Source organism: Anomalospiza imberbis, chromosome 6, assembly GCF_031753505.1.
Source record: "Anomalospiza imberbis isolate Cuckoo-Finch-1a 21T00152 chromosome 6, ASM3175350v1, whole genome shotgun sequence".
In the NCBI taxonomy this organism is placed as follows: Eukaryota; Metazoa; Chordata; class Aves; order Passeriformes; family Viduidae; genus Anomalospiza; species Anomalospiza imberbis.
In genome coordinates this window covers 12,419,256-12,446,869 of record NC_089686.1, presented here as the reverse complement: position 1 = coordinate 12,446,869, position 27,614 = coordinate 12,419,256, and the positions used below count along the sequence as shown (strand labels likewise).

The 27,614-nt window shown below is 43.4% G+C and overlaps 2 protein-coding genes across 3 annotated transcripts in view; one reads left to right on the top strand and one right to left on the bottom strand.

Moving 5' to 3' along the window:
• Positions 1–27,614, bottom strand: part of SETD3 (SET domain containing 3, actin N3(tau)-histidine methyltransferase) — a 611,377-nt gene that overhangs the window by 214,537 nt on the left and 369,226 nt on the right. The window lies entirely within an intron of this gene.
• HHIPL1 (HHIP like 1) lies at positions 147–19,561 on the top strand. 2 transcript variants are annotated; one of them, XM_068192422.1, is made up of 9 exons: positions 147–449; positions 5,170–5,816; positions 8,104–8,247; positions 8,492–8,820; positions 10,619–10,745; positions 11,062–11,207; positions 14,073–14,154; positions 15,987–16,069; positions 18,793–19,561. In XM_068192422.1, exons 1-9 carry the CDS (start codon positions 183–185, stop codon positions 19,371–19,373), a joined length of 2,406 nt encoding a protein of 801 aa, XP_068048523.1. In that variant the 5' UTR covers positions 147–182; the 3' UTR covers positions 19,374–19,561. The 2 variants fall into 2 exon arrangements, 1 of the variants encoding a protein (XP_068048523.1); XR_010999797.1 differs by having other exon boundaries at positions 148–449; positions 15,992–16,069; positions 18,793–18,919.

Here is a 27,614-nt window from a genome sequence, read left to right as displayed (position 1 = left end):
GTGCGGCGAGCGGCGCCGCGACCCCGAGAGCGCGGTGCCGCCGGTGCGGGGCCGAGCGCCCTCGGGGCGGCCGCTCCCGCGCTCCCGGGGCCGCGGGCGGAGCGGGCCGGCGGGGCCGGCCGAGCCCGGGCACAGCAGGGCGGGGGCAGCGCTCACCTCGCCCGCCGTGCCCCGGCAGAGCCATGCGGGGCCCGCGGGCGGCCCTGGCGCTGCTGCTGGCGGCGGCGCTCGCCCCGCGGCCGGCGCGGCCGCACCCGCAGTGCCTGGACTTCAAGCCGCCGTTCCGGCCGCCGCGGGGCCTCGCCTTCTGCCGCCGCTACGCCGAGTTCGGCTGCTGCGACCCGCGCCGCGACCGCGCCCTGCTCCAGCGCTTCTACCGCCTCAGCGCCCGCCTCGACGAGCGCACCTACGCCGCCTGCGCCGGGCACCTGCAGGAGCTGCTCTGCCAGGTGAGACCTCCGCGACTCCCGGAGCTCCCGCTGCGCTGGGGGGATCCCGCCGCGCAGGGCTCAGCCACACAGGGGTGTTCAGCCGCTGCACGGAGCTCTGGTGTAGTCATAGGTGCTTCTGCCCCATCGCAGTGCTTTGGCCCAGGTGTGTGTGCATCTATTCGTGCAGGTCTGCATCGAGCCCGGCTATGGATGCTTTGGCCCAGACAGGGGTGCGTTGATCCGATGGGTGCATTGATCCGATGCACTGGTCCAGGCACAGGAACTTTGGACAGTCCAGGGGAGTGTGAGCCGTGACTTTAATTCCCAAGCCCACACTTGAGTACCCACCCACAGGTGCATGAGCCTGGGCACAGGCATGGGTACGCCAGCCCACACATCAGTGCATCAGGGATAGCACAGCAGCCTCGGCATGTGTTCCCAGGCAGTGGAAGGAATGTCTGTCCATCATCAAGTATCCCAGTGGACTTTTTGTTCTTTGGCCATTGTGTAAAATAGGAACAGCGGTGTTGCTCTTCTTTAGTTAGGAGCAGCAGTCTCTGAGATGGGTAAGTGGGCAGTTTCACTTTGCAGACTCTCCTCACCCTCCCAGGGTTAGGATACCGGATTTGGTGAAGAAACCCATGGGGCACCTGCCTGTGCAAATCTTGCTCCTTGTTATGACCAGCTGATGGGGTCAGGTGCTTTTTTTGTACTGGGTTACAGCACTTTTAGCATGTGCCAGGTGCTAATAGCCCTGGTGATGGATGCAGAGTAATGCCTGTGGATGTGGCCCAGGAACCTCTGTGGTAGCCGTCCTGCACAGGGGGAATTTCCTCTCAGACCTGATGTTCTGGGGCCAGATAAGATAATGGGATGGTCACAGTCAGCACAGAGCAAAGTGTCTCACCCTATCATCAGTGGAGGCCTCGCATGTATGAAAATGCCCCTGAGTCAGAGCAGTGGCAGCTCAGCACTGTGCAAGTGTAAACCCTAAATTAATTCAGGCAGTGGAGTCTTGTCTGCTGTGCTCAGATGGGATCAAAGTGCCTTTTCAGAAATCCTGCTCTTAGCATTTTGCCGGTACCTCTTGGGTTCCTTAAAGCATTAAGAGAAAGACAACATTTTTCCACACCAGGATCTAGAGCATTGACTTCTATTTCATCTCACATTGTACTGGAAGCAAAAAACATTTGAATATATTTCTGAAACAAGCAGTGTCTAAGAGTCCATTTGCAGACAGGACACCAGTTAGCAATGTGTGCTAAGCACTCCTGCTTCTGGAAGTGATAACTAAGTCTCCTGTGTTTGTCAAAAAGCCAACCACTGAAAATGTCTTCAGAAGCAGAGAAATATTTCAATGTGGGAGCAATGATTCATTGAAATGTTCTGATGAGCTCAGTGCACCACCAGCCCAGATGTGGCTACAAACCACTGCCTCTGGCTGCACAAGCACATCATGGAAGTTCAGTCATTGCAAACACTCTGGAACATTCTGCTTCTATTCATTCATTGTATATACAATTTATATCCTAGACCGGAATTACTAAGTGTGTTTCTGTGACTTAGGCAGCACACTTCTGTCTCCTTCTCCTGACAATTCATGATTTCTCTCAAATGTGATCAAATTATTTTGACAAGTGTCTCAGTTTGTACTTACGGATTCCTGCCTTTTCTTGAATTCATAGAATAATAGAACAGCTTGATTTGGAAAGGACCTAGTCCAACCTCCCCTGCAATGAGTCGGGACAGCTTCAACTAGATCAGGTTGCTTAACCTGTCCTTGAATGTTTCCAGGGATGGAGCTTCTATCACCTCTCTTGGCAACCTGTTATAGTATTTCCACCCTCATTGTAAATAACTTCTTTCTTAAATCCGGTCTATGTTGACCCTCTTTCAGTTTAAAGCCATTGCCTCTTGTCCTATCACTACACTGCTTTGTAAAACATCCCTCTCCTGTTCTCCTGTGGAGGATGCCATAAGATTACCTTGGAGCCTTCTCTTCTCCACCAGACTGAAGAGCAGATGCCTCACTCTGCTTCTCAGGGAACAGCTTGCTTAAAGGCTTGAGTTTCCAGATGGAGGTGGTCAAGGAATGTCAGGGATAATGTGGAAGTTAAACGCTTTTCTGAGGAGTCCTGTTGCTTCCTCCAGGCTGATAGCAGCAGTAAATAAGATGTCTGATGTGGGTGTTCCATCAGATTCAGACTGTTGGAATTCCCCAGATAAGGAGCTGACACTGAATTCCTGGAACAGACAGGATGCATTTGGTTAGCCTGTCTTAACGTGACTTGTTTTGTTTTCTGATGAGTTATTTTCATAGTACAAACTTGTTCCAGCCCTACTGAAGTAACTGATCATCTGCCCAGTAGTTTCCTCGGTCTTTGGACCACATCATATTTTAAAATTAATGAACAGACAGCATCATTTGGAAATGACAATTCAGATCTAATATTGATTCTGGGCTCTGACTATGGGTAGAGCTTCTTGGTGTTTTGAGTTATGTGAACATGACAGGATGATGTGAAGGCTAAAGGACCACAATATTCGCTTCTGAAGCAGAGAAATTCAGCATGAGGCATGAAGCTCCATCTCTTCCAGAATAAAATTTGGAAAATATTCCATATGTCTTGAAAATACCCTAGGACATGCTTAGGTACTTTCAGGCTAGTGATAGATCTCTGCCAGTGTAATGCTGCTGTAATTAGCTGTATGTCACCAGGAATGTTGTAAGGAGGGAAGAAGTTGCCCACAGCTTATGTTCAGACACACCTGAGGCTGTGGTGAACAGCCTGCAATGGCAAAGACAGGGAATCCGTATCTCTGGGCTATTTTTAATTCTGATGCTGAAGCCAGGGCATTGCTTTGTAATGCATGAGATCACTGCTTGCTTTGAAAGAGCCTTTCACAGAATGAGGTACACCTGAGTACTTCAGTGAGGGTCCTCCTCTCTCTGAATGGGAAACCTCCATAGGCAACAACAGACTGAGCTCCCACCCAGCTCTCCCATCAAATTTCCTTTCTATCTCATTTCAATTTGTTTTCTAAGGCATTTTTTTCAGTCATTACAAGTGAATTGACAAATGTTCTGTCTCCTTCTGTCCCTGGCACACCTCGTGTAACCAAGCCAAGTGTGTTACCCAATCTGCCTGTGTAATTTCAGTGTTTTGTGTTACAAGCAATCTTCTTTTTACCACATTAATTGCTGCTCATTTGAAAGCATAATAACCTTCATTTTGCAATGAATGGCTTGACATTCCAGAAGGAAAGCTTATTGTACACTAATGATCTGTTATATGGCCTCTCAGTTTATTATGGTATGTAACGGAAAATAAAATAAAAATTAAATATTGTGTATGCTTATCAGCTAATTTAAACACTTCGGAATCTCAGATGTTGTATCTTTTCAGCTACTGAATAGCATTGTAATCGGCATTAAGAAATATCTCCCTATAGATCAAGAAACAGCTCCCTATTTTTTTAATTAAGCTGGTTTTGCTTAGTAAAAGAAGAAGCAATGCCAGATAGGAATTTTAAAAATACGGAATTTATTTAAGTAGTAGTTTCTTGTCTGACCTTTGTTGCCTCAGATATTTATTGAAATATAACTTTGAAAATAATTGAGCTTCCACAGAATCATGTTGCATTATTTGAAGAGCACTTTTGAGGTGCTTGTTGGGAAGATGCATTATAACTGAAAAATATTGTGTTTATTACAAGCAAAAACCCTTGCAAAACAGAACCGAATCACTTTGGTTGTTTGTAATTTACAGATGGTTTTATTGAATTGCAGCTTTTTCATAAGGAAAATGTGTCTGTAGGAGTTCTCATCATGGAGATTACAATGAGCTGTGTGAACTTGATCCAGTCCTTAAGCAGATTTCCAAGGCTGTACCTTCCATAAACAAGGGTTGAGCTGCAGCTGCTGCCAGGACCTTGCCTGGGTTATGGCCATTTTGTGTTCACTGTCTGAAATCCTGTGACCTCGGCATCCCTCGCAGAACTCAGTGACCCATGTCATGATCATAAAATGCCTTTCACCACTCCTGGACGGAGATATAAACTATCTGTAGGCAAAAGTTCACCAGCAAAGGCAGCTGGACCCAAGCAAGGATGGTGTCGTCTCCTCCTCCTCCACTTTCACATCCCACTCCTTCCAAGCTGTAAATCACATCCATGTTTGAGGCCCATGCCTGGATTATCAGATGATGAGGTATGAATGTCCCAGGCTTTGGCCCTGATGGCCTTTTCCTTTCTACCATCAGTGTGGAGATGCAGGGCCTAAATCTTCTCAGCTAATTCTTCAGTTTCACTTCTGTTTTGTGATGGATTTTATTATTGCATAGATAAATCAGAGCATCCAAGGAAGAAAAGTCTCTTTCTCTCCAGTACAGTCTGCTAGGGTGATGTAGCAACATAGGCGTCATTGCAGTTTTTTTTTTTTTTAATTTCTGTGGTTAGAATAAATGAGTAACAGCTTGAGGAAGTCAGCTTTCACCAGGAATATTGAAGATAATTTCCATGAGTGCTGAGACAAACCCCCTTTCTAAGATCTTTCCCTCTGTTAATGTATCTTCAGAATAAGCCACAACATATCTTGTAATTAAGAGGAAATATCTCCATCAGAATAAGCCACAACATATCTTGTAATTAAGAGGAAATATCTCCAATTAGTATCACTGCTCAGCTGTTTCAAATCAGGTCCAATAAATAACTTGAATCCTTTTCTCCCTCCCTCTAGGAATGCTCTCCATATGCAGCTCACTTGTATGACGCTGAAGATCCCTCCACCCCCGTGCGGACGATACCAGGACTATGCCAAGACTACTGCACACAAGTGTGGCAAAACTGCCGCTCCATTTTTCGCGCTCTCTCTGCAGACCCAGAGTTAATTGCACTGGAAAACAACATGGCAAAGTTCTGCCGCTACCTGTCCCTGGAGGACACCGACTACTGCTTCCCACACCTGCTGGCCAACCAGAACCTTAACCAGAACCTGGGGCTGGTCACCGCTGATGCGGAGGGCTGTCTCCAGCTCTGCCTCGTGGAGGTGGCCAACGGGCTGCGCAATCCCGTTGCGATGGTGCACGCCAACGACGGCACCCACAGGTTCTTCATCGCAGAGCAGGTCGGCCTGGTGTGGACCTACCTCCCCGACGGATCCAGGCTTGAAAAGCCATTTCTGAACATCAGCGAAGCTGTGCTTACCTCACCTTGGGAAGGAGATGAGAGAGGGTTTCTGTGTATTGTCTTCCATCCTAAATTCAAATTTAATGGTAAAGTGTACGTCTACTATTCAGTTGAAGTTCACTTTGAAGAGAGAATCCGAATTAGTGAGTTCAGAATTTCTCCTACTGATATGAATGCCTTGGACCATGGTTCTGAAAGGTATCGTACACACATTTCTCTGGCAAATGGATTTAAGATCTTAGAGGACAACTTGTGCATTTTTAAAGACCATTAATGAATGAGACTTATTTAGCTTAATGCTTTTGCATTCCAGAGTGCTAGCATGTTAGTCCAAGTCCATGTCTAGAGTACTGAGGTGCAGAAAATGGGTGTCTTCCATGGATGAACTGCAAGTGTTCAGGGGTAAAACACATAGAGTTCTCAGTTCTGGCATGTCAGAGGATTTAAGTAAACATGGATGAAACATTATTTATAGTTAGTGTTTTGGGGTTATTGTTGGGTCGGGCTTGGAAGTTTGTTTGTTTGTTTTGTACTTTTGTGATTACCCTTTAAAGTAGACTTCTGCAAAGCATGAGTGAAATTCATTCCAAAGCCAAAGGTTTCCAAAATTAGTATAAACAAACTAAGTGATACCAGACCAGAGATGGATTTGGTCCCATATTTCTTTATCTGAACAATAACTCAACCCTTTGATATTACAAATTTAATAGCAAATTAAATAAAACACAAGTCACTATATTATTACAGAGTGCATTTTAATTGGAAATGTCATTTGTTTGAGTCTGGTCTTGCAGTTGTTCCACACTAATATGCACAGATGATGAGAGACTTGTTTGTGGAATCAGGCTCATAGATTTATAACCTGTTGCAGAACTATGTTATAAAACCACCATTTTAAGAGACCCTTGAATATTACTAATTCTAACTTTTTTTTCTTCATTATTTGGATTTTATTAGGGGCTTTCCAAACACCCAGCTGTGGATGATTCTAGCTCAAAAATAGCCTAATGGTAGGGAGGGGATACTGGTTTATAAAGCAATTTCAGCAATCCAGTGTAAACAGCACTGTAGATGACAGGTAAGGAGTATTACAACGTGGCACTCAGGAAAGTGAATCAGAAACCTGCAGATATCAAGAGGCCATGAGCTGTCTTGTTTAAGAATCCTCAGGCTCTATGTTTGTAACAATTTCTGTGCTTACTTAGCTTATGGTTAGTACAGCAAAAGCTTAAGAAAACAAAACTGTGGTCCTATTGTGCTTGTGTAGGCTCAGGTCCCACTGACTTCATCCTGAGCTGCTGCCCAAGAGGGAGCTCAGGCTGACATGTGGTGTGCACTGCCTTGGCTCAAATTAATATGTCTGTTTATCCTCAGATGTTTCTCAATGAATTTTGGTTTTTTCCATCTTCTTTGGGAGGCTGAGGAAGATTCACCTTTGTGTCCATACAGGATCCTCCCTCACTCCTTCTGTCAGCTGGAACCCGTGCCTCTTGCACAGTTACCTTATCACAGAGGTGCTGACATTTAACAGGAGGTGACAGTAACTCCATAGCTGGGTTCCTTCCCACAACTCACAATAACTATCAACATTTCAGAATGGAAAAAAAAATGTCTAAAATTGAAGTGGTATAGGAAAATACTATAATTTGCTTTCGTAGCTATTAAGGTGCATTGCCAGCATGAAATCTGGACTTTTTTAGAAGCTGGAAATAATAAACTTCAGTTGTTTCAACTGGGAACCTCCAATGCATGTATTTGTGGCTTTGCTATTCTATAAAATTATAATTTATGTATTTTCCCCTTTTATGCTATGGAAGGAATTCCAGGAGCATAAAATAAACAAATAAAATAGAGAGTTTGGGCTTAAAATTAAGGTAAACTTTGTTGGTACTTCTTTGAATAACCTTTGGTAAATTCAGTTTGTTGGTGGGGCTGCTTTTAACTGCTCTTTAAACTCATAAGGTCCTGAGCGTGTAATTATCATTTAAGGATTCTTCTCTCTTTAAGAATTTAACTATTCCTTAACATTTGAGGAGTTTTATGTTAGCCGTGAAAGTGCCTGGCAGGATTGTGCCAAAAGCTGTACAGATGCACAGATGGACTGGAGTCCTTTCTCTTACAATTTCCAATTGGTTATAAGCTCAGATGCCTTTTCTTTAATAAATTATAAAGAAAAATAAAAAAGAAGATTAAAAAGGAGGAAGAAGGACTCGGAGGAAAAGTTTAAGCAATTAAAAGTATATTTTGTCATCTGATTTCCCAGACTTTCCATATTACACAATTTGGTGTTTCTGTAATCTGGAAAATATGTTGAAACTATTTAAGGTTAGAAAATCAGCTATGCCCAAGAAAAATTCAGTAACATGGATAAGGAGGAATTTCTATCAAAACCAATCTGTAGCTGCTTCCATCTGTCATGACATTGCTCTTCCCTTTGCATAGTGCTTGTGCAGTAGGTAATTGCTTTCTCCCTGTTTTCACTTAGGATAATCCTTGAAATAGAAGAACCTGCTTCCAACCATAATGGAGGAGAGCTGCTCTTTGGAGATGATGAGTATCTCTATATCTTCACTGGAGATGGAGGCATGGCAGGGGATCCTTTTGGCACCTTTGGAAATGCCCAGAACAAGTAAGAGTGGATCTATCCCTATGGCAGCTCCAGGGTGTGGCAAATCAATGCCAGCTACCTGAAGGCTGTTTGGGGGCAGATGCAATTGTCTTGAAGTGGTTATTTCTTCAGAGATATTCAAAGACTTGTCTTTTCTAAAGCAGAAAGAATGAAACCCTAGACTTTCCAACCCCACCCCGCCTCTGATTTTTTGCCAAGGTCTAGTCTTATTTCTTTATCTTTTTCATTTCTTCTCCCAATACAGATCAGCCCTGCTGGGCAAAGTGCTGCGGATCGATGTGAACAACAACGACCGCGGGCCCCTGTACCGAATCCCCCGTGACAACCCCTTTGTCAGCGACCCCACGGCTCGCCCCGAGGTCTTTGCCTACGGAGTGAGGAACATGTGGCGCTGCTCCTTCGACAGGGGGGACCCTCACACCAAGGAAGGGAAGGGGCGGCTCTTCTGTGGAGATGTGGGGCAGAATAAATACGAAGAAGTCGACATTGTCGAGAAGGGGAAAAATTACGGCTGGAGGGCGAGGGAAGGGTTCAGCTGCTACGACAAAAAACTTTGCGCCAATTCTTCCTTGGGTAAATAGATGTGCTCTCGTTTTTAATTCCTGCCTTCAAAGCCTGGCTGCTTGGTGGTACACACACCTTTTTGAGATGTAAACCTCTACTGTCCCTCTAGAAGGGAACTGGCTTGGGCATAAATACTGAAAATACAAATGTTACCAGTTCTGAGTTAGGAGGAAAGTGGAACATGCTTGGTGTTGTTTTTCTAGGTGATTGGTGTTGTTAGTGAAATTACTTAGTGATTCTGTGGTTTAGAGGGACAATTTCAACTTTGCCGCATAAAATAAGCTTTTGTGCAGGAGCAAGAAAAATTTGGAGGAATTGTATTTTTCTCCATAACTCACCCTTATTTTAAAAAAAGAGAGAAAAAAATTGACTGATCAACCCTTATGCATGTTGCTTGCTTTGCAGGTAACTGAATGTACTGTGTTATTTTCATTTTTTTTTAGCTATGCCACAAAGGAAAACCTCATTTTATTTTCATTTCTTTAAACTGTTTGAAACTGGATTGAGGGTATTTCCTGGCTGGCTAAATTCCAGTGAGTGTGTGAAGTCAGAACATATTGAATTGCAAGGGCTGATGTAGACCATGACTTGTGCTGGAACCTCTTCTCAGAGATTCAGGGGGGCAGTGGAGTGAGCTGGCACTGATTTGCATTAGCTGAGATTCTGATTCTTTTCTCTTCCATGTCATATGTGTTGTTTAATTTTCTTCCTAATATTAACTCAATTTAAATTCCTTCCTTTTAGTAGCTTCACTATAAGTATGAGCGTGATTAAGTATTTTTTATAAAAATGTCAAGAGCAGGGAGCAGGTTTTTTGCACTCCCTTTGCTGAAGCAGTTGTCAGAGAGCTCATTTATTGCTCTCCTGTGTGACTGTACCCGCATGAACATTCATGGCAGACACTTTACTGAGGTCTCCAGGGATTCAGAGCAATTTTTGCTGACTTTAGAGACCCTTTGTTAGAATAGTGAAATGTCACAGCCCCTTTAGAATGATAAGTACAGCTGAAGTGTAGAAAACACCTGCTTTAGAGGAAATTCCCCTGGTGCAAACTCCTTGCTGGCAAAGCTGCTGGGTTTGCTACTTGCAGCATCTGCTACATGGGCAGGGAGAAAGGCTGTGAGGATGAGGAGGAAAGGGTACCATGAGGTACCTGTGAGCCTGGAGTTTCAAAAGAAAGGGGAGAAAGCATCTAATGGAGACCCCCAAAATCAGGACATCTCTCTCCATTTTACATTTGTCTTATGTTTTAACTTATATTTCACAATGAATATGACAGTACTACATCATTCATGCCTGTGCCATCCCATAAATATTTGATGGCCCTTTCAAGTTGCTTCTCCATCTCAGAGGAACAGAAGCTATTTGTGCTGACATCTGACATATCTTTTCATCAGTGCCTGCAGTCTGGAATCACCCATCTCTTTTTTTCCTTTTACCACCTAAAAAAATCTGTATTGGGCAAACATTTCCTGCATGTGTGCAGTGGCTCTAGGAGTAACCTGTGATTTGTAGCTAAACCAGACAAGATCTCTAGAAATGTGGCAGAAGTTGCACTAACAGAGATGGATCGTAGTGGGAGGAGAAGGGCTCAGGAGAGTACTGAGGTGTCTTGGTGAGGGGCAGGGCAATCAAATGTGATTCTGAAAAGGTGAAAATCAAACTAAACACAACTCCATTGGCAATTCATTTAAATAGAAGATGCACCAGGAAACCTGATTGTGCTCTGCCAGTCTCAGAACAATCTAGATAAAGAGCTATTCTTCAGCATATGCAAAACAAGTCACAGATCTTTTCTGCCCTACAGATGATGTGCTTCCAATTTATGCATATCCACACAAAATGGGGAAATCCGTTACAGGAGGCTATGTCTATCGAGGTTGTGAGTCTCCAAACCTGAATGGCCTGTACATATTTGGTGATTTTATGAGTGGGTAAGTAAACATTTAGGGAACTCACAAAGTTGTGCCTGCAGCCAAAATCCCCCCCAGAACAGCCTGATAGCACTTCAACCCTCCCCTCTTGTTTTTTCATGGGTTTGTGTTGCCCTTGAAGACAAGGGGTTGCAGGGTATATCATACATTTGGGTTAATATGAACAATCTTTCACTCAGAGAAGCTGCAGTTCCTATTGCAGCTAGTGTGGGTAGGAAGCATTAAATATCCTTTCAGGTGTCCATGCCAACATTCATAAATCATATTCATAAATCACATCTGGGTCAGGTTGTAGAAGTGTTCTTTTGCCTTGCAGACGCCTGATGTCTTTGAAGGAGGATCGTGCTACTGGAGAGTGGCAGTACAATGAAATCTGCATGGGGACAGGACAAACGTGCATGTTCCCTGGGCTTATCAATAACTATTATCAATACATCATCTCCTTTGCTGAAGATGAAGCAGGTAATCTTTTAACTTTATGTCACACTGAATGGCATGTTTCTGGTTTCTCTTCAGAATGAAACACCAGAAAAGGGATCAGAGAGGGCAGCAGGTTGTGAAGACGCACAGCACGAGTCTTTAAAATGCCAGATTCCCAGCATCTCTCAAATACCAAACCAAAGTTACAATGCTAATTTTGAGGTCTGAGTGCCATGCAGTGCCTGCAGTGGGAGATGGAGAGTCAGTTGCCTTGGGACTGAGCCTGGTGTGCTGGAAGTGCTGCTGCCCCTCCCTCTGGAGAATAGGGAGCAGAGAGGGGCAAGTAGAATAAAACAAACTTAGAAAAGAAACCTCATTCTTCACAGTGCCATGCCAAGGGGAATGCAGGCCCTGGGAGCCTGAGAAGATGATACTCAAGTGAATAGCAAGTCTATCCCCTTGTCTAGTCAAGAAGGCTGCAGGCATTAGTAATGGGTACAGGGAAGCAGATGTCAAGAACAGCAATTATATATCTGCTCACCCTGGGCTGGGGTATTTGTACCTCTCAAGATGAAGCAGAACAAAAGCCTATGTTATGTCTTGTGTGAGGCATCAGCAAAAGAGTTTTTAAATTCATATTTTATTAGTGCAAGCTGGAATTTTGCCTGGCATAGGACTGAAGGATGCAGTCTCAGTAGAGCTTTGCTGTGTTTTCATGACTGCAGACATTTTGCTTCCTAGAAGGGAGCTGCTGCTGTGATTTGAAGAGGAGGAAATAAAGAGTCCTGGGGTGCAAGCTGGTGGTGTCTCCTGCTGTTTGTACAGGGGTGTTGCAGAATGTGCAGCCCATGCAGCCCCTGGCTGGGAGCAGGCAGAGGATGAGCCCCACAATGTGTGCTTCATGTGTGACCCAGCAATGCAGGAGTTGTGCTCTGCCCTGCTCCTGGGAGGTCTTGGCTCGTGATCACAAGCACCTGCTTCCAGAATGTCCCAGCTTTTAAACATCTGTTTTTTCCTGCAGATTATGTCAAGTTTGGATGTTGCTCAAATCATATAAATGCAAATTTTATCTTGTGAATGCAAATCCTCCAAGTTAAGTATTAGCTTGAAAGTTTGACTTTATTTTAGAGTTAAATTCAATTTTCTTTAATGGCTAATATTCATGGAATTTAGAGCTATTTCACAGTGCTATAGTGAGAAGGATATCTTAACCTAAAATCAAATAACTTAGTTCAAATCAGCTTTGTGCCAAGTGCAATATCAAGCCGTTGATTGCAGCCCTTGCTCATGCACATGAGGATGATCTCCCTCATCCTGTGCTTGTCAACAGAGTCTGGATAAAACAGGGGTGAAATGCTGCCACCCTTTTGCCCTACACTGTGCTTTGCATAAGTACAATAGAGCTGAGTGGAGATTTGGTCTGGAGTCTTTTTTCAGAGGTAGTTAATTGACTTGTGTTTGCTTTATAGTAATGGAAAGACATCTATTGATAACAGTGTAGTGAGGTTGCTTTATCTGCTGTGAGCAGTCTTCTCTTGCACCTTTTTTGTGTATTAGGAATCTCATTTTTTACAAGTTTGCCACACAGTTTATTCTAATAGGGTTTTCTTCACAGAAGCATTTAAGTTTTGGGGTTGCTGCTCTGATGGATGTTAATCTACCTGGTGCAGTGGGTGTGTATATGCCATGGGGAGATTTCTGGTTTAGGCTCATTGCACAGCAATTATAAAGCCATCAGCCCTATCGCTGGCCAGCAGAACATGTCAGAGACACCCCAGGCACTGTGTCTGTGCATCACATATTTGTAGCCTGTGTGCTTCATGGCCTGAGCATCCAAACTCCTGCCTGATAACTTCCAGGAAAGAGGGGCAGGATGTAAAACACACATCACCACAAAACTCAGTGCCAGGTCTTTCCCATCCCCATTTGGACCAAGGCTGCCTCTGGCCTGTCATTAATGAAGCTGACCAGAAAAATGAAGAAGCCAGCCAGGGGTAGCCAAAGGTTTCTACCTTGGGATTATCTGAAGGAACTCAGCCCAGGGCAGCACAGGAGAGCAGGTAGGAGGAGGGAGACTCAGCCTCAGCTGCCACCAACTGCCTATACATTCCCTTGCTCACACTGACCTCTCTGTTCCTTTCCCTCTTCCCCCGGGCTACACATAGAACACCCCAAAAAATCTGTCTTATTCACTAAAGAAGTCTCTTGTTTCTTTTTCTATTTTCTCTCTTTTTTGTTTTGTTTTTTTATAATATTGCAAATATATTTTTTCTCTCTGATCCTTTTTGTTGCACCGCTCAAGCACTTGAGTTCTCAAAAGAGTGCCAGAAGGACTGTTTATCCCAGTCTCCCCTGCACAACAGGAGAAGAAGGATAGAAATGCAGCTAAGAAAAAATAAGTCAAATAAATGGTGATGGACATTGTTGGGTTGAAGGTTGAGCCCTGCAAATGTGACCTGACAGAGCTGTGATGAATCAAATGCCTTTTGTCTGAGATATGTCTCACTCTGTGAGTGTGCTAGAGAAAGAAAAAACAAAATCTTCTTCTTCTGTAATTCACCCCAAAGGAGTGCTTCATCCAAATGAGCAGAAGACAGTGAACTTTCTTAATTTCCTTTCATTTCAACAAAAGTAATTCAGGGTTTGACTGTTTTACATTAGAAAAGTCAAAGAACACAGATTGTAATGAGATGAGAACTAAGGTCTGGGCAGGTAAACCTGCAGTGGAAATTTGTCCACATAGTAATTCATGACAATTTTGTAAAAGCTGCCACTCACTAAGAGTATTTTATGCCAATGGACTGCAGATGAGCTCTCAGACCTGTGATGCAGAATTAATGCCTTTGTGCTGTAAAGGACAGAAACTCCATGGAGACTTTTCATGGGTGTGTCTGGTTTTTTTACCAGGGGAATTGTACTTCCTATCCACTGGTGTACCGAGTGCCACAGCTCCCAATGGAGTGGTGTACAAAGTGGTGGACACCTCCAGGTATGAGATGTTCTTGTTGCAAGGCCTGGTGCTGGTGTGGTGAGTCCTGCTGTGGATGTGATGGTGTGGGCGGGATGTGTGATGGTGTGGATGTGATGAGTCATGTTGGCTGACTAATTAACTCTTCTCCCATGCTGGGCCCTTCTGGGGAATTCAGTCAAGGAACATCTGGAGTAACCCACTGTGGGTCTGCTTTGCTCCTGCTGTCGTGGGGGTCTACATGCCTGGTGCCATACTTTTATGGGGTTGGTGTTATGTGGGTTTGGAGATTTCCTGAATGCTAAAGGGTGGCTTGTCTTTCTTGGGCAAAGTTTCTCTAGATTCCTGCCCAAAAGGAGGCACTTTTTCTCAAGGTGTTTTTTCTGAGTTCCTCTCCATCCCTTTTTTCATCTCCCACAAGAGCCCTGTGCCCCCGGACCACTGCAGCCAAAGCTGGACCGGCATGACCTGCAGTGCTTTCCTGGGCAAACCAGACATGAATATCAAAAAAGTACATTCTTAGTGTTTCAAAGAGCAGTATGGATTGAACAAGAAAAAAGGACCATCATTACACCTCCTGGATTCCATGTGCCTGTATCTGAGACTGGGCAAGGCAGGGAATAGCTGTGTTTTATGGGAAGACTTACAGCTGGTTTTTCCATCTTCCTGTTTTTAAAGTGTTACTATTATTGGCTAAACACCAAGCTACTTTCAGCCAGAAACAGAGAGTGAGATTTTTTATGGCTTCTTTTTTTTGTTTTTAATGGATTAAATTTACATCTTTAGCAATCTGAGGATTTTGAACCAAACCACTTGTCTAGTTTTATGTTGAAACCAGTCCCAAAAATTAAAAAGTCCCCAGATCTGACATGTGTTTCCTCCAACTCTCCTCTGTCAGGAGCATTTTCCATTATCTAATGCAACTGAAGAGTTCCTGTAAACTATGTGTTAAGAAGCTGGTATTACGCAACCTGTGCAAAAATAGAGAAAGCAGAAGTCAAACACCAGCCGTAAGTTTAGGTTTAAATAAAAGCTTTGTTCATGTTCAGAGTACCAAAAAAAGTCATTGGAAAGTTCATAAAAGTAGGGAACATCCTTGTATAGACAGTTGAGAGAGAAGCTCTCTGTCTTCCACAGAAATGCAAATGCAAACAATCCTAATTGCCCAGGAGTTATACCCTCCAAATGCAAACATCATGCATTTTGGAACCAATTTAAAATCCTCTGAAGAAGTCTGAGGATTACCAAGATGGCTGTCGTAGGAAAAAGTGGTGATGAACTGGATGTTACTTCCCAGAAGTAAGATACATCTCTATGGCAAACAAATTGTTTCAAAATAAAGCACCATACTAAGACAAAGCCTCTGAGGAGACACTAAGAGTTCTTTTCTGAAACTAATGCATTTTTGGCACAACATTTGTTTGGGCTTTCTGTATGAATAATAGTGTGTTATTTTGCTTCCGTGAAAACAGTCTGAAATCTTGCGTACACATGATCTTTGTGTCAGATGTTCAACATATACTGTCTAGTTTTGTAATTTTTATTTTCATTTTGATTAATCTCTTTCTGTAGTGCTTGAACCTGCCAATACTTTATTTCCTTAATTGCTTCAGTAGTGGCAACTGAAAACACAGACAGAGGACTTCACTGCCTTGTGAATATTTGGACTTTCATCAATGGTGATCTGTGATTCTTTAGTTATGTTTTCTACTGTAAGAGATTAGTTGCATCATTTAAACAGACCTTTTTTTTCCAATAAGAATTATGTTCTTAGAAAAACAATGGGAAGCAAAGCGTTGCAATGCCAGAGGAAAGGAATTAATTGTGCAGTGTACGTGTCCCTTTCTTTCAAGGACAGCACCACCAGGAAAATGCCAAGTTGAGCCATCGCCAGTGAAAGTCAAAAGCAAGCGCATCCCGTTTATGCCAAAGGAGAGTGAGTGTAACTCTTGCTGTTTATTACTGGTTCATGTTATCTGGCAGTAGATACAAACTCCAGACTTGTACTATCTCTCTACATGTGTGGAGACTACCCAGAACTTCACTCTTTAGGGTATCCTCAAAATTAAATCTTTCCAGATGTTTTGGATCTGAAGAGTTATTCAAATAAGTCATACACTATTTCCCCTTTCCTGGCCATGTGAAATTTCCTTTGTAGTTTCTGGCCCTGTTCATTTTCCCTTTTTCATGCTACATTGTACACATTTAATCACCACCAGCTTGGTTTCCCTGTAACTGTTCCTGTCCAGAGACCGTGTGCTCAATGGCGCTTTTCAGTGACAGGTGATTTTTTGCAGTAGCTTCAGGTGGTGGAGAGGATATGATGGGTAAAGTGTTGGGAAGTAGCTCATTGAGCAAGATGAGAGCTGAGTCATTGTTAGTTGAAAGTGAGAAAAGATGGGATGAGAAAATACTCCCAAAATAATCAGTGATCATACACTGGGGTGAACTTTTGGCTTACCCAAACCCTCCAGGGCCTTGTGATTGCTTCATGCTGCATGAACTATTGTACTGCTAAAGCTGGAGTAGTCTGTGGTGGAGCTGAATCTGCAGCAAGCCAAGTACTATTTATGTGAGGTACAAAAACCTGAACACAGTATTAGGATCTTATGTGAGGTACTTTAAAAACATAAACACAATATTGGGATCTTATGTGAGGTACAAAAACCTGTACACAATATTAGGATCTCAAAAGTAGACTAGGCACTATCACTGTGCTTTTCCCCTGTGCATTTAATTTACATATGTAGGTACCTAGGCAGCACCCCAACAAATTCCCTTCCAAGTCAGCATAGTCCATGAACTTTCATAGTCCATGAACAAAGCTAACGGTACTGCTGGAACTCCAAAGTCAGGATGTTTTATTTAATTTTTAATTATATTAATCACGTTACATTGCATTTGAGTCACTAACAGTTCCTACAGCTTTGGCTTCAGGGAATAATGAGGGCACTCAGCACCATGCAACACTGAGTCTTTAGGGTGGAACAAACTAAGGCTAATTATTGACTGCTGACATGCCTGTGCACTCAGTATCTTCAGAGATGTTCTCTTTTTCTAGCTGTGCAGGCAGCTTGCAAATATTAGCAACTTGCTTCATGGTCAACCATTTTTGTCCTTTTCTGCTTATGCATTATTCTCTACGCAAGTCCAAAGTTCAGATTTTCAAACTACACATATAACTAAATCTTTTGGGCTTGTTTACAAGGTAGTTTTTGTCATAAATTAAAACTTAGAAATGGTGGGAGAGATTCTACCTAGTGTGTCAAGAGCTACGCTCTCTTTTTGGTGAAAAATAAGCACAGCCATTGTGATTCAGAAGCATGCAAACAAAGATGTTTAGCTGTAAATATTTATTGTTTCAGTTAGTATTTAGTCTGAAAGTAACAGAATTGCCAGGGCACGTGCCATGTATTAGCTATGAGTGCATTTTTTGGAAGTGTATTTAATAAATAGTTTATTAGAGAGTATTATATAATGACAATTTGATCCAGTGAGGTGAAAAGCACTCCCAGGTGACCATTAGCTTTCATACAGTCCTACACAGTATTCAATCAGTCCCAGGGTTTTCAAGTGCTTTGCCAGACCAGCCTCCAGCAAATGAGCTGTGCACAGGTAAGGCCTTCAGATCTATTTCTTGCCTTGATAACCACAGCTTTCAAAGGAAGGAAATATTTTCATGTCATGAACACAATTCCTTTTCAAAGATCATTATTTGGAAAAACACAGACCACTGCGAGGGTTTGTCTTTTGGGGACAATAGATACTAAGCACAAATAAGAAAGTGATATTTTTCCTCCTCTCTGTACTACAAACCAAATGATGAATGAGGATGCATAAATCTGGGATATAATTCAAAGTCATGATGTCTTTGCAAATGTCTGTGACACTCTCCCAGCTCTGTTGAATGTTATTCCGTGAAATTCTGAATTGCTTCCTTCTGGCAAACTAAAACTTATTTTTAAGCTAAAAATGAAGCACATGTGAATAAGCAAGTCCAGTAACACCTGGAAACTGTGACAGCAAAGAATTTTCATCTCTTCAGAATTCAAGGCTCATTTTTTTTTCGTTTTTTTTCATAAGGAAGAATAAACCCAACCCCAAATCCTGTTGTATGTGTTGTCCTGGCAACTCTGTTCCTCTTGCACATTCCAGTTGCCAGAGAGAATTGATTTTGAATGTTCCAGATTTCAGCTCCTCTGAATAAAGCATCTGGCCCAGCGGGGAGGCCACGCTCTCCTCTGGTAATGATCCAATCTTTAGTAATGAGGAGAAGAGCAGAAATAGTGCCTGTCCATAAAATGCTTTCGGCAGCTCTTCACCGGGATATGGTGAAGAGCTCCTCTCCTGACTGTGAAGCTCCAGCACCTACCTTTAAAGGGCCAGGCTGACTTTTGCCAAGAAACCTCTTGGAGCTTCCTTTTTGGGAGAGTTGGCATTCAGCCCTGCAGTCATCTCTGCTAGCTAACAGCAGCCCACATTTTTCCCTGAGGAAATAGCGGGTCGCTAAGAGTGTTGTTGCTTCCCAACAGGACCAAGTAGACAAGTTCCAAGAAACTAGTTATATAAGTCAAAAATCAGCACTGGTTTCATATAGTTGTCTTCAAGCGTTGTCCAGAGCGTGACAGACTCACGGTTTTCTGCCTTTTCCCCCGACAGAGTTTATTATGAAAACACCACCACCACATCCCCGGCTGAAGACCACGACCGAGGCCGCGAGGGGAGGCGTCCCAGAGCCCCGAACCCCCCGCACGCCGGCCGTGGGCGGGGCGGGCCGAGCCCCGGCGCCGCCAGGGACCCGAACCGGGCCGGCCAGCACAGCCGCGCCCGGCGGCAGAGCCCCCGGGCCGGGGAAGGAGGAGAGGGGGCAGCGCAGGAGGAAGAAGCCCCCCGGCAACGGCGCCGTGCGGCTGATGCGGCAGGGCCGGCGGGGCCGCGGCCGGGGCCGGGTGGAGGTTTTCATCGACGGCGAGTGGGGCACGGTGTGCGACGATGGCTGGAGCTTGCCTGCCGCCGCCGTGGTGTGCCGCCAGCTCGGCTTCCCCTACGTGGTGCGGGCCACCAAGAAGGCAGAGTTCGGGGAAGGCACCTCCCTGCGCATTCTTCTGGATGATGTGCAGTGCTCCGGGCAGGAGCGGACGCTGCTGGAGTGCTCCCACGCCGCTGTGGGCGCGCACGACTGCTCGCACGAGGAGGATGCTGGTGTGGTGTGCAGCCGGGAGGAGGTGACAGACCCGTGACAAGAGCCGGGGAAGGCAGCTGGGGGGCTTGGAGCACGTCCACCTCTTGCCCAGCCCTCTAAACCAGCTGCAGTATTGAGGAGGGTGTGCCCTGCCTTGAGGGTGCTGCATCGGTTCAAAGTAATCTTATGTTTTCTTCATGTTCGTCCCCATGCATTTGCCTCAGAGAGGAAAAAGAAAAGGTAAAATGAAGCACTGAATTGAGTATGTTGTGGGCAGGTGCTTCATTTCTATGTTGTGGGTTTTTTTGTTTTTTTTTTTTTTTTTTTTTTTTTTTTTTTTGTTTTTTTTTTTTTTTTTTTTTAGGAAGAAACCCCCAAGCATCAGCCTTTATAGATCAGAAAAGAGATGCATCCTGTTGCCCTTTCCCATTTCAAAATACAGCGTTATTCAGCTGTGCATCACAATGTTTTGCCAAAAAGTAAATTTCCAAATGACCGTGTTTCGCTCTTATGGGAGCATTTACATTGTTTGCCTTGCTTTGCCACCTGCAGCTCTAAGCTGAGGCTTCTAAGGACGTGCCTTTCTAAATCTGAGCCTTTCTTTGCAAATTACAAAAGTATATATAATTTTTTAACCTTCCACTCACTAGTTTAAAGGAAAAATATTTTTTCTGTAATGCTTTTTATTGGTATGAACCTATTGGTCATCAAGGATAAGCAAAATCGGGTGATTTAGAAGAAACCACAGTGTACTGCATGGAAAATATTTCTGCAGTTTATATTAGCCTAAGTGAAAAGAAAATCTAACCCCTTTTACCTGAACAGGATTGAAAATCTGTTCCTTTTTAGATGCACAGGATCATTATCCAGTTTAGCTCTGAAGACACTTTGTACATGTTTCTCTATTTTCCCAAACTTTATGAAAGCACATGTTTTTTATTCAGTTTTTCACAGGTATGAATGATTAGACAAAAGGTAATGCACTGGGGCAATAATCCAGTAATATTTACCCCTTTTTAGAGGATATTAAAAAAAAAGCAAACAAAGCAACCCTAGTTTGTCTGAAATGTGTTTTTTCACTTGAGTGGCGATGGGAGACACATGTTGTCTTACAAAAGCTTTTGGCCTGGTTATTTGTTTTCCCTGGTGTAATCAGGATAGGTTTTGTCTTGCTGCTCACACAAGAACATAACAAAAAAAAAAAAAAAAAAAACCAAAACAAAACAAAAAACCCTCAAATATAAAATGACCAGTATGTCTAGAAAAGTTCACAAGCAAAATCTTGTATCTAAAGATCTTACTGTGGATATTTATTTTGACCCAATTTCATGTTGACAATATCTTCTTTAGCCTAAAACATGTATAGAGTAAATTAATCTGTTTTAAATATTTTTCCTGAACTTTCTGATAAATTCTTGTTAAATTGTTTTTGGTATTAAAGAACACTTTCAACACACAAAATCAGGTGATCCAAAAAACATGTGTTTCCCCCTACTTCCTATGAAGTATAAAGGAGGAACAGATGTATAAAGTGCCTTTTGAGAAGTACTACTCTCATTTTGTTTGAAAACCTACAAATGCCATCACACACCAGACTGTTATCAGGCCTTTCCCTTTGCAATGAAGTTGCAAACTTTTTTGTTTCAAGTGCAGAAATTCACTTCAGGCCCATCAAAACGTTCAGGGAACAGGAGAGTCCTTTGTAAATTCTTCTTTAAAAGAGTTGGAACCTATAGAGCTGGTGGGACTAGAAGGCTGGAAGAAAATTGAAGGTGGAGATACAAAATTTATTTTTCCAAATTGCTTTTCCACTTCTTTTGGCTCCTTGGCCAAATTTCAGCTCCCTCTGTCTGGGAGATTTTAAGGAGAACCTTGATCATAGTTATACTTCAAAACTTCTGGGTAGAAAAAAATACCTGCACCAAAAGAAGTTACCCTAAAGGAATTGAGGTGATTCCAGGATGTCTGCCACCGACAAATTAGGCAGGAATTTCACCATCATTTTTTAACTATTAAGTATTCTTTTTCTAATTTAACTGTTAGTTACCCTGCACCTGCTTTAGTCCATTTGAACATCCTGAGAACAAGCAGAGGCCAAGTACATCTTAGATATAGCTGGTGGGGATTTCTACCACCCCTGGCTGGCAGGCAGGGTGACACACAGGCTCTGGTGGCAGCCAGAGGCACAGGGAGCCAGCCCCAGGGAGCAGCTGTGTGTGAGAGCGAGCTGTGCCTGGCTGTGCTGGCACAGAGCCCTGCACCCCGTGTTTGCTGCTGAGGTGTTTGCTGATGCTGCTACGTGGGTGCTGCCAGCTCACAGGGAAATATTTATAAGCAGAAAAAGAGACAAGACTTGTTAAGTACAGGGTTTTTTTTTTTTTTTTCCTCTTATCCCTTCTCCCAGCCTACACTGACTGGGGAAGGTGTTCAAATAGGATCGAGCCAGCTCAGCACACGTGGCTGTGTGTGCTTGCCTGTGCCTGGCAGCTCAGTGCACTGCTATGATGCTGGGAGGGTATTTCTGACCATTGTGGTCCCTTCCAAGATTAAAATATATCTGTTCTAACTCCTGGTATCTGTCAGTCTAGTTCACTGGTATTTAAATTATGAGCCTGTACTATTTAAATCCCACAAGTACATGTGCATTTAAATACCTGCTATCTCATCTGTTGTTTAATAGGATTCTTAGTGATATTATTTTTATATAGCAGGATGTCACACCAATTAAACATTAGGTAAACTAATAAGCCCTGCTGCTACACTTGAACATGACAGTATACTTCCTGGATGCTAATTCAGGGTAAATCTTAAACTAGCCCACAGTGCAACCAGACTTTCTCATGTACTTCCTCATGTGGCAGTCCCAAACTGTTGTCTAGTAGCAATACGGTTTATTGCCTTGTCTCCTGATTCAACTCTGTGACTGAGACCGAATCACCTGCATTTTCCCTTACGTATTATTTCCTTAAGTTAGCACAGCTGTATCACATAGAGGACCCAGCATATCTCTAAGGGAACAGTGTAAACTCAGCCTTTCCATGTCTTTTTCTCTACCTCCAAAGCAAAGTAGCTCTGCCCAGAGCTCAGGATTTTTCACTTATGTCCTTGTGATGCCCAGCATCCAGCCTGAGCACTGTCACACTGTGTTGCAGTCTGCAGTATAGACATTATTTTAATTTGAACTTAACATGCTCTTTCCAAGAAATGCAATAGATAAATCTTCCCAACACATCTAGGAATAATCTCTTTAATAATAATAAATAGGAATAATCTCTCTTGAGAGCTTGCTGCCCAAGCAGTGGAGGGATAGTGAAATAAGTAGGGTGTTGTATTAGGGGTTCTCACTCAAATGCTAGCAAAACCCTCCTGGAGCTGAGCCTTGGCTGGAGTCTGCCATGAGGATATCCTCCATATCACGAGAATTTTGGCTCTGCCCAGGTCAGGCTGCAGGGTATGAACAGCATGAGGCCCATGTATCACATTCATAAGTGCAGAGGTCTCTAATCAAATTGTACTGAAGACATGACAAGTTCAGAAAGCTCTGTGGTAGCTCTGTGGGTGACACTGGCACAAGCTGCAAAGGTGAGCCTGGGGCACCAGTTTCATGTGCTGCCATCCTGTTCGTCTTGCCTTTATCACCCCTATCAGCCTCTCACCAGTTAGACCTTTGTGTTGGGCTTTATGATGGCCTAGGGAGAAGAGCAGCTCTTGAACACCTGCCCTGCTCCAGGGCCCAAAGCCAGCAAACCACTCCCAGCACTGTGCCCAGCTCAGCCTGCCTCTTCTTTCAGGGGTCAGCATTGATACAGCTGTGGGGGGGACAGTCCCCAGCACAAATCCATCCCTCTGTAGGAGAGCTCAGCCTGTCACTGTTTGGATGTGGTCAACACAGAAGTTCAGAAGCACAGAGGAGAAAAACAGCCACAAGTATGAATATTCAAGTCGGATTTTGTATTGGAAACATGCCAGTAGTCCTCTCTAAAGGTCAGCTTGTCATGTGAGATGCATTGGCCCCCTTAGATATTTTCAAACATAACCACACATTTTTTATATGAAAAGAGATGTAAGCATCTTTTGATAACTACTAACTATATTCCAAATTTAAGCTTTAAGAAAACATTGTTTTTTCCCTCTGTAAACCAAGAAAACATGGAACCCATTTGATGTGTGTTCATACCTTGCTGCCTCATACATGACTTTCCCAAGGCTCTCATGTCTGGGGCACAGGTGCAGATGTAGAGCTGCCTCGAGCAATGTTTCAACATTGTCAGAAAAGCAGCTATGATGGAAATGGCAATCATTCCTTTGCAATAATGCAGTAAATAGGGATGCTATTTTTAACAAAAAAAAAAAAAAAAGGCTGTAGTGTTCAGTCAGTTGTACAAGTATCACATCAAGTAGTTTGTTCCTCGAGGGCATTAGCTGTTGGCAATCACTAAACCCTTAGACTGTTTCTGTTTTACTAACATCTTGCCATTCATTTGCCCACTCCATGCTGGAAAATTCTATTGACTCAGAATGATCAGGACCTCAGTATATAAGGGCTGGGGGACGACTGACTCAGGGTGAAAATCACTGCAAAGGTCTGTATTTGGCAGTGCTGGGTAAGTAACACCTAACCCACTGCAGATTTTGTTTTGACTCCTATATCCAGTGTAATCTGTGGCTAGAGGTCTGGTTTTAGATCAGCTAATTTATCATTATTAACTTGTTATTAGAGTTTTCCTGTCCACATCTGCCATGGTAAATTCTGAGTGACCAGGGTGCCCAGCCCTCTGGCAATTTGTGTGCTGCTGAAGGCGTTTCCTGGCACAAGAGCTGCCTTCTCCTTGCTGTCCTCACTTACAACTTAAACAATGCTGCACCTTCAGAGAGAGAACAGAATGTTTTCAAACCCGGATAATCATGCAATGCCAAGCAAAAGAGAGCAGGACTTCGGACCAACCCTATGTCTCACCAGCTTTTCAAATTCACCTTGGAACTTCACCTGTTAACAGCTCCCAGTTCTCCGCTCTTCTGGTCGGCTCCCAGATCTCTCTTGCTCCTGGCTTTTTCTCGGGAATGTGCAGGTTGGCAGAATGTCCACGCGGTGGCAGTTCAGTCCCCAGCAGCGAGGGGACACGCGGGGAAGCCCAGCCCAGCCCAGCCTTACTCCTTCCTCCCAGCGCAGCGTGTGGCTCCCGGGCAGATCATAAACGCAAGAGTGTCTTGGGACCATGTCCTTTACTCGAGGGTATAGAAACACGTTAGAATACAAAGGGTTGTATAAAAGTTTCTTGGAACACAAACAAAAGCTTTTATTGAAGTTCATCTTTAAAGCATGAAAAACAAGATAATTTCTGCAGCGTATCCAGACTGATTATTTAGGGGACTTAGCAGGATAATTACATTTGCCTGAGAAGTTTAAATGTGAGAGCGTACCTGATTTACTCGGGGATTAGATCTGTATCACAAAGCCTCTCTTTCCCATAAAAATGTATAAAATACAAAATATTTTGTATCACCTCCCAGTTAGCTGCTCACAAACAAGGTACAAACAGGAATTTTTCACAGGAACTGTTTTGAGACTGATTCTGAATGAAAGAGCAACTTACAGATAGTTATGATATATTCTTGAAGTATGCTGAAAAAACATTGATGAAACTCAGAAAATCAATGTTTCATCAGGAAGTTCATTGTCTTTAAAAACATGGTTTCATCAGCTAGCTTTGGTTTTTAAACTTTCTCTGGGTGATTCTATTCTTGCTATCAGCTATATCTTTCCTAGTGATGGATACTCATACTATGATATCATTATATGCACTGCCTGACTTCCTGTGGGAAGGAATGGTAGCTTTCTTACTGAAAACAGGCAGTTTTAAAACCACAGCCTTAACAGGAAAAAAAATAGTAGTTTCAATTAAGATAAGTGAAAACAATAGTTCAATAATCATGATGATCTTTGAGAATAAACAGAGGGGAAAATAATTAACGGTTGTAAGACAATTATTTTGAGCCAAAGTAGGAACCACCAGTTCAAGAAAAATCGATGTTAACATTGAATGTAAAAGAAAGCCAAATAAGAAAACCAAGGAAAACCTGCAGATTGTTGCCTTCTAGCACAGTCAGTTTCCACTTGGAAACAGAAACGAGCTGACTCTTGGAGGTGCCTGGCAGATGATTGATGCATTGGATGGACAAAAACGGGGTGCCATGAGTTACATCTTCTCCCTTCTTCTGCAGACAGGCATGACCATATGGGAGCTGCTGAGGGAAGGGTGCAGGGAAAACACATCCCATTGGAAATAGGATGAAAACTCCTGCAGTGTCTCCTATGGTGCTGCCAAACAGGGCAGAAACCCAGATGTGAAAAATACATATGATAAAATTGCAGTTAGCTTGGTATGCTACCTCCAGATGGTTGAGCAAAGCTTGTGCAGGGAAAGGAGTGTATAATGGGATGTCCCGTGAAAGTCTGATTGCCAGCCGCTGTGCTTGTTTTCTTTTGGGCATGGTGGAGCTGCAAGGATCCTGCTTGTGCTTCCCCTGCTGCACTTAGAGCTGTGGAAATGGTGGAGAGGAGTGTCAGCTACCCTGTATGCAAGATAAGCAACCTTCAAAGGGATGGAGTGGGCACAACCTGCTGCAGCATTGGTGAAGTGACGTAGCAAGAATCTGAGAAGGAAGGAAGAAGGGGAGGGTTTATAGGAGACTATGGAGGTTGTTGCAGTGATTGAAAGGCTGCTGGACTAAGGGCAAGATGGGAAGAAAGGAGGATGCAGTAGATGGTTTGTATACATTCTTGGTTTTCTTGAGCAATATGGGGTCTTGCTGTTCCTGTTGGGAATCCCCAGAGTGCAGAGGTCCTGCTGAGGCTAGTGATGGTCCCTGGTACCATCCTCCATCACTTTCCCGGGCTCCTTGTGAGCCAAATTACTTAGCTCTCACAACAGCTTGTTGCCATGAGTTCCCCTGTTTAACAATTTGTTGTGAAAAATGTATTCCTGTTTTACACCTGCTGCTGGATCATTTCAGTGGGTATCTCCTTGTTCTTGAATTATGCAAAGTAATGACTCAGTTTGTCTCTATTTATCTCCAAACCACTAGTGGTTTTCCTGACACCTGTCATAACCTCCCTCACTCATCCTTTTTCCAGTTTGAGGCTTAACCTGTTCTGTCTGTGCATCTCTGCTGAGCTGGTAGGAAGAGTGCATGGGGTGTTCCCACAGGGTGGGTGTGCCCCGGGTTTATCCAGGTCTCCATCTACCAGTACATTCAGGCATCTTGTTTTACTTGCTCCCCCATTTCTAATCACCATCAATGCTCTGCTTGCTTCTTTGATCTGTGCTGAGCATTAAGGTGAAATTCCTGAATAAGTACCACCACTAAATATATATAACTGGCTTGCATGTATATGGATATTTATACACATATTTTGTCTTCCCCCATGCATTACTTTTCATTCATCAAAAATTAATTTCCACCATTTTATGGCTTAGTCTCTTGTGTCCTGCAATCCTTATGCAATTTGTGGGACTATTAGATTGCTTGTTTTGAATAAAACAGTACTAGCTCTCACTCCTGTGTCTGGATGAAGAATAAGCATGTTGTATAACATGGTGCCCAAAGCAGACTGCTCTAAAAACCTTCACCTACTGATTCCTACAGGCATCAACAGTACATTTCCTTTGCCTCTTCTAATTTAAACAGTTAGAAGTCAACAAAAAGCCTCTGCCGTCCGTGTCCTGGGATTCTTGATTTGTCTAGGACCCTTCAGAGATGAGCTTTACTTAAAACATTTTTGTAAACAAACATAGGAAGGTGCAGCATCCTTCCTGACCTCCTCATGCACTTGGGCAAAGCATCGTCTCCACCCAGGTAAGCATGTATCTGTACACACACACACACACACACACACACACACACATATATATGTATCTGCCAAAGAATCGTAGAATGGTTTGGGTTGGAAGGGACTATAATCGTCTAGTTCCACCTTCATCCCCTGCCATGGTCAGGGACTCACCTTCCACTAGACCAGGTTGCTCAAAGCCTCATTCAACCTGGTCTTGAACACTTCCAGGATGTGGCATCCACAACTCCTCTGGACAGCCTGTTCCAGTGCCTCACTATCTTCATAGTAAAAATTTATTCCTATTATCTAATCTAGATCTACATTCTTTAGGTTCAAAGCCATTCCCCCTTATCATATCACTACGTGCTCTTGTTATAAGTCCCTCTCCAGCTCTCTTGCAGCCCCTGCAATAAGGTCTCTCCGGAGCCTTCTTATTCTCTGGGCTGAACAGCTCCGACCGTCTCA

What these genes read in the sequence shown, in the direction of transcription:
- HHIPL1 (XM_068192422.1), top strand. Translation starts at nt 183, where the DNA reads ATGCGGGGCCCGCGGGCGGCCCTGGCGCTGCTGCTGGCGGCGGCGCTC. An exon ending in TTGCGCCAATTCTTCCTTGG is followed by an intron (nt 8,821 to 10,618) that starts GTAAATAGATGT and finishes TCTGCCCTACAG; the next exon opens with ATGATGTGCTTCCAATTTAT. An exon ending in CTTTGCTGAAGATGAAGCAG is followed by an intron (nt 11,208 to 14,072) that starts GTAATCTTTTAA and finishes TTTTTTTACCAG; the next exon opens with GGGAATTGTACTTCCTATCC.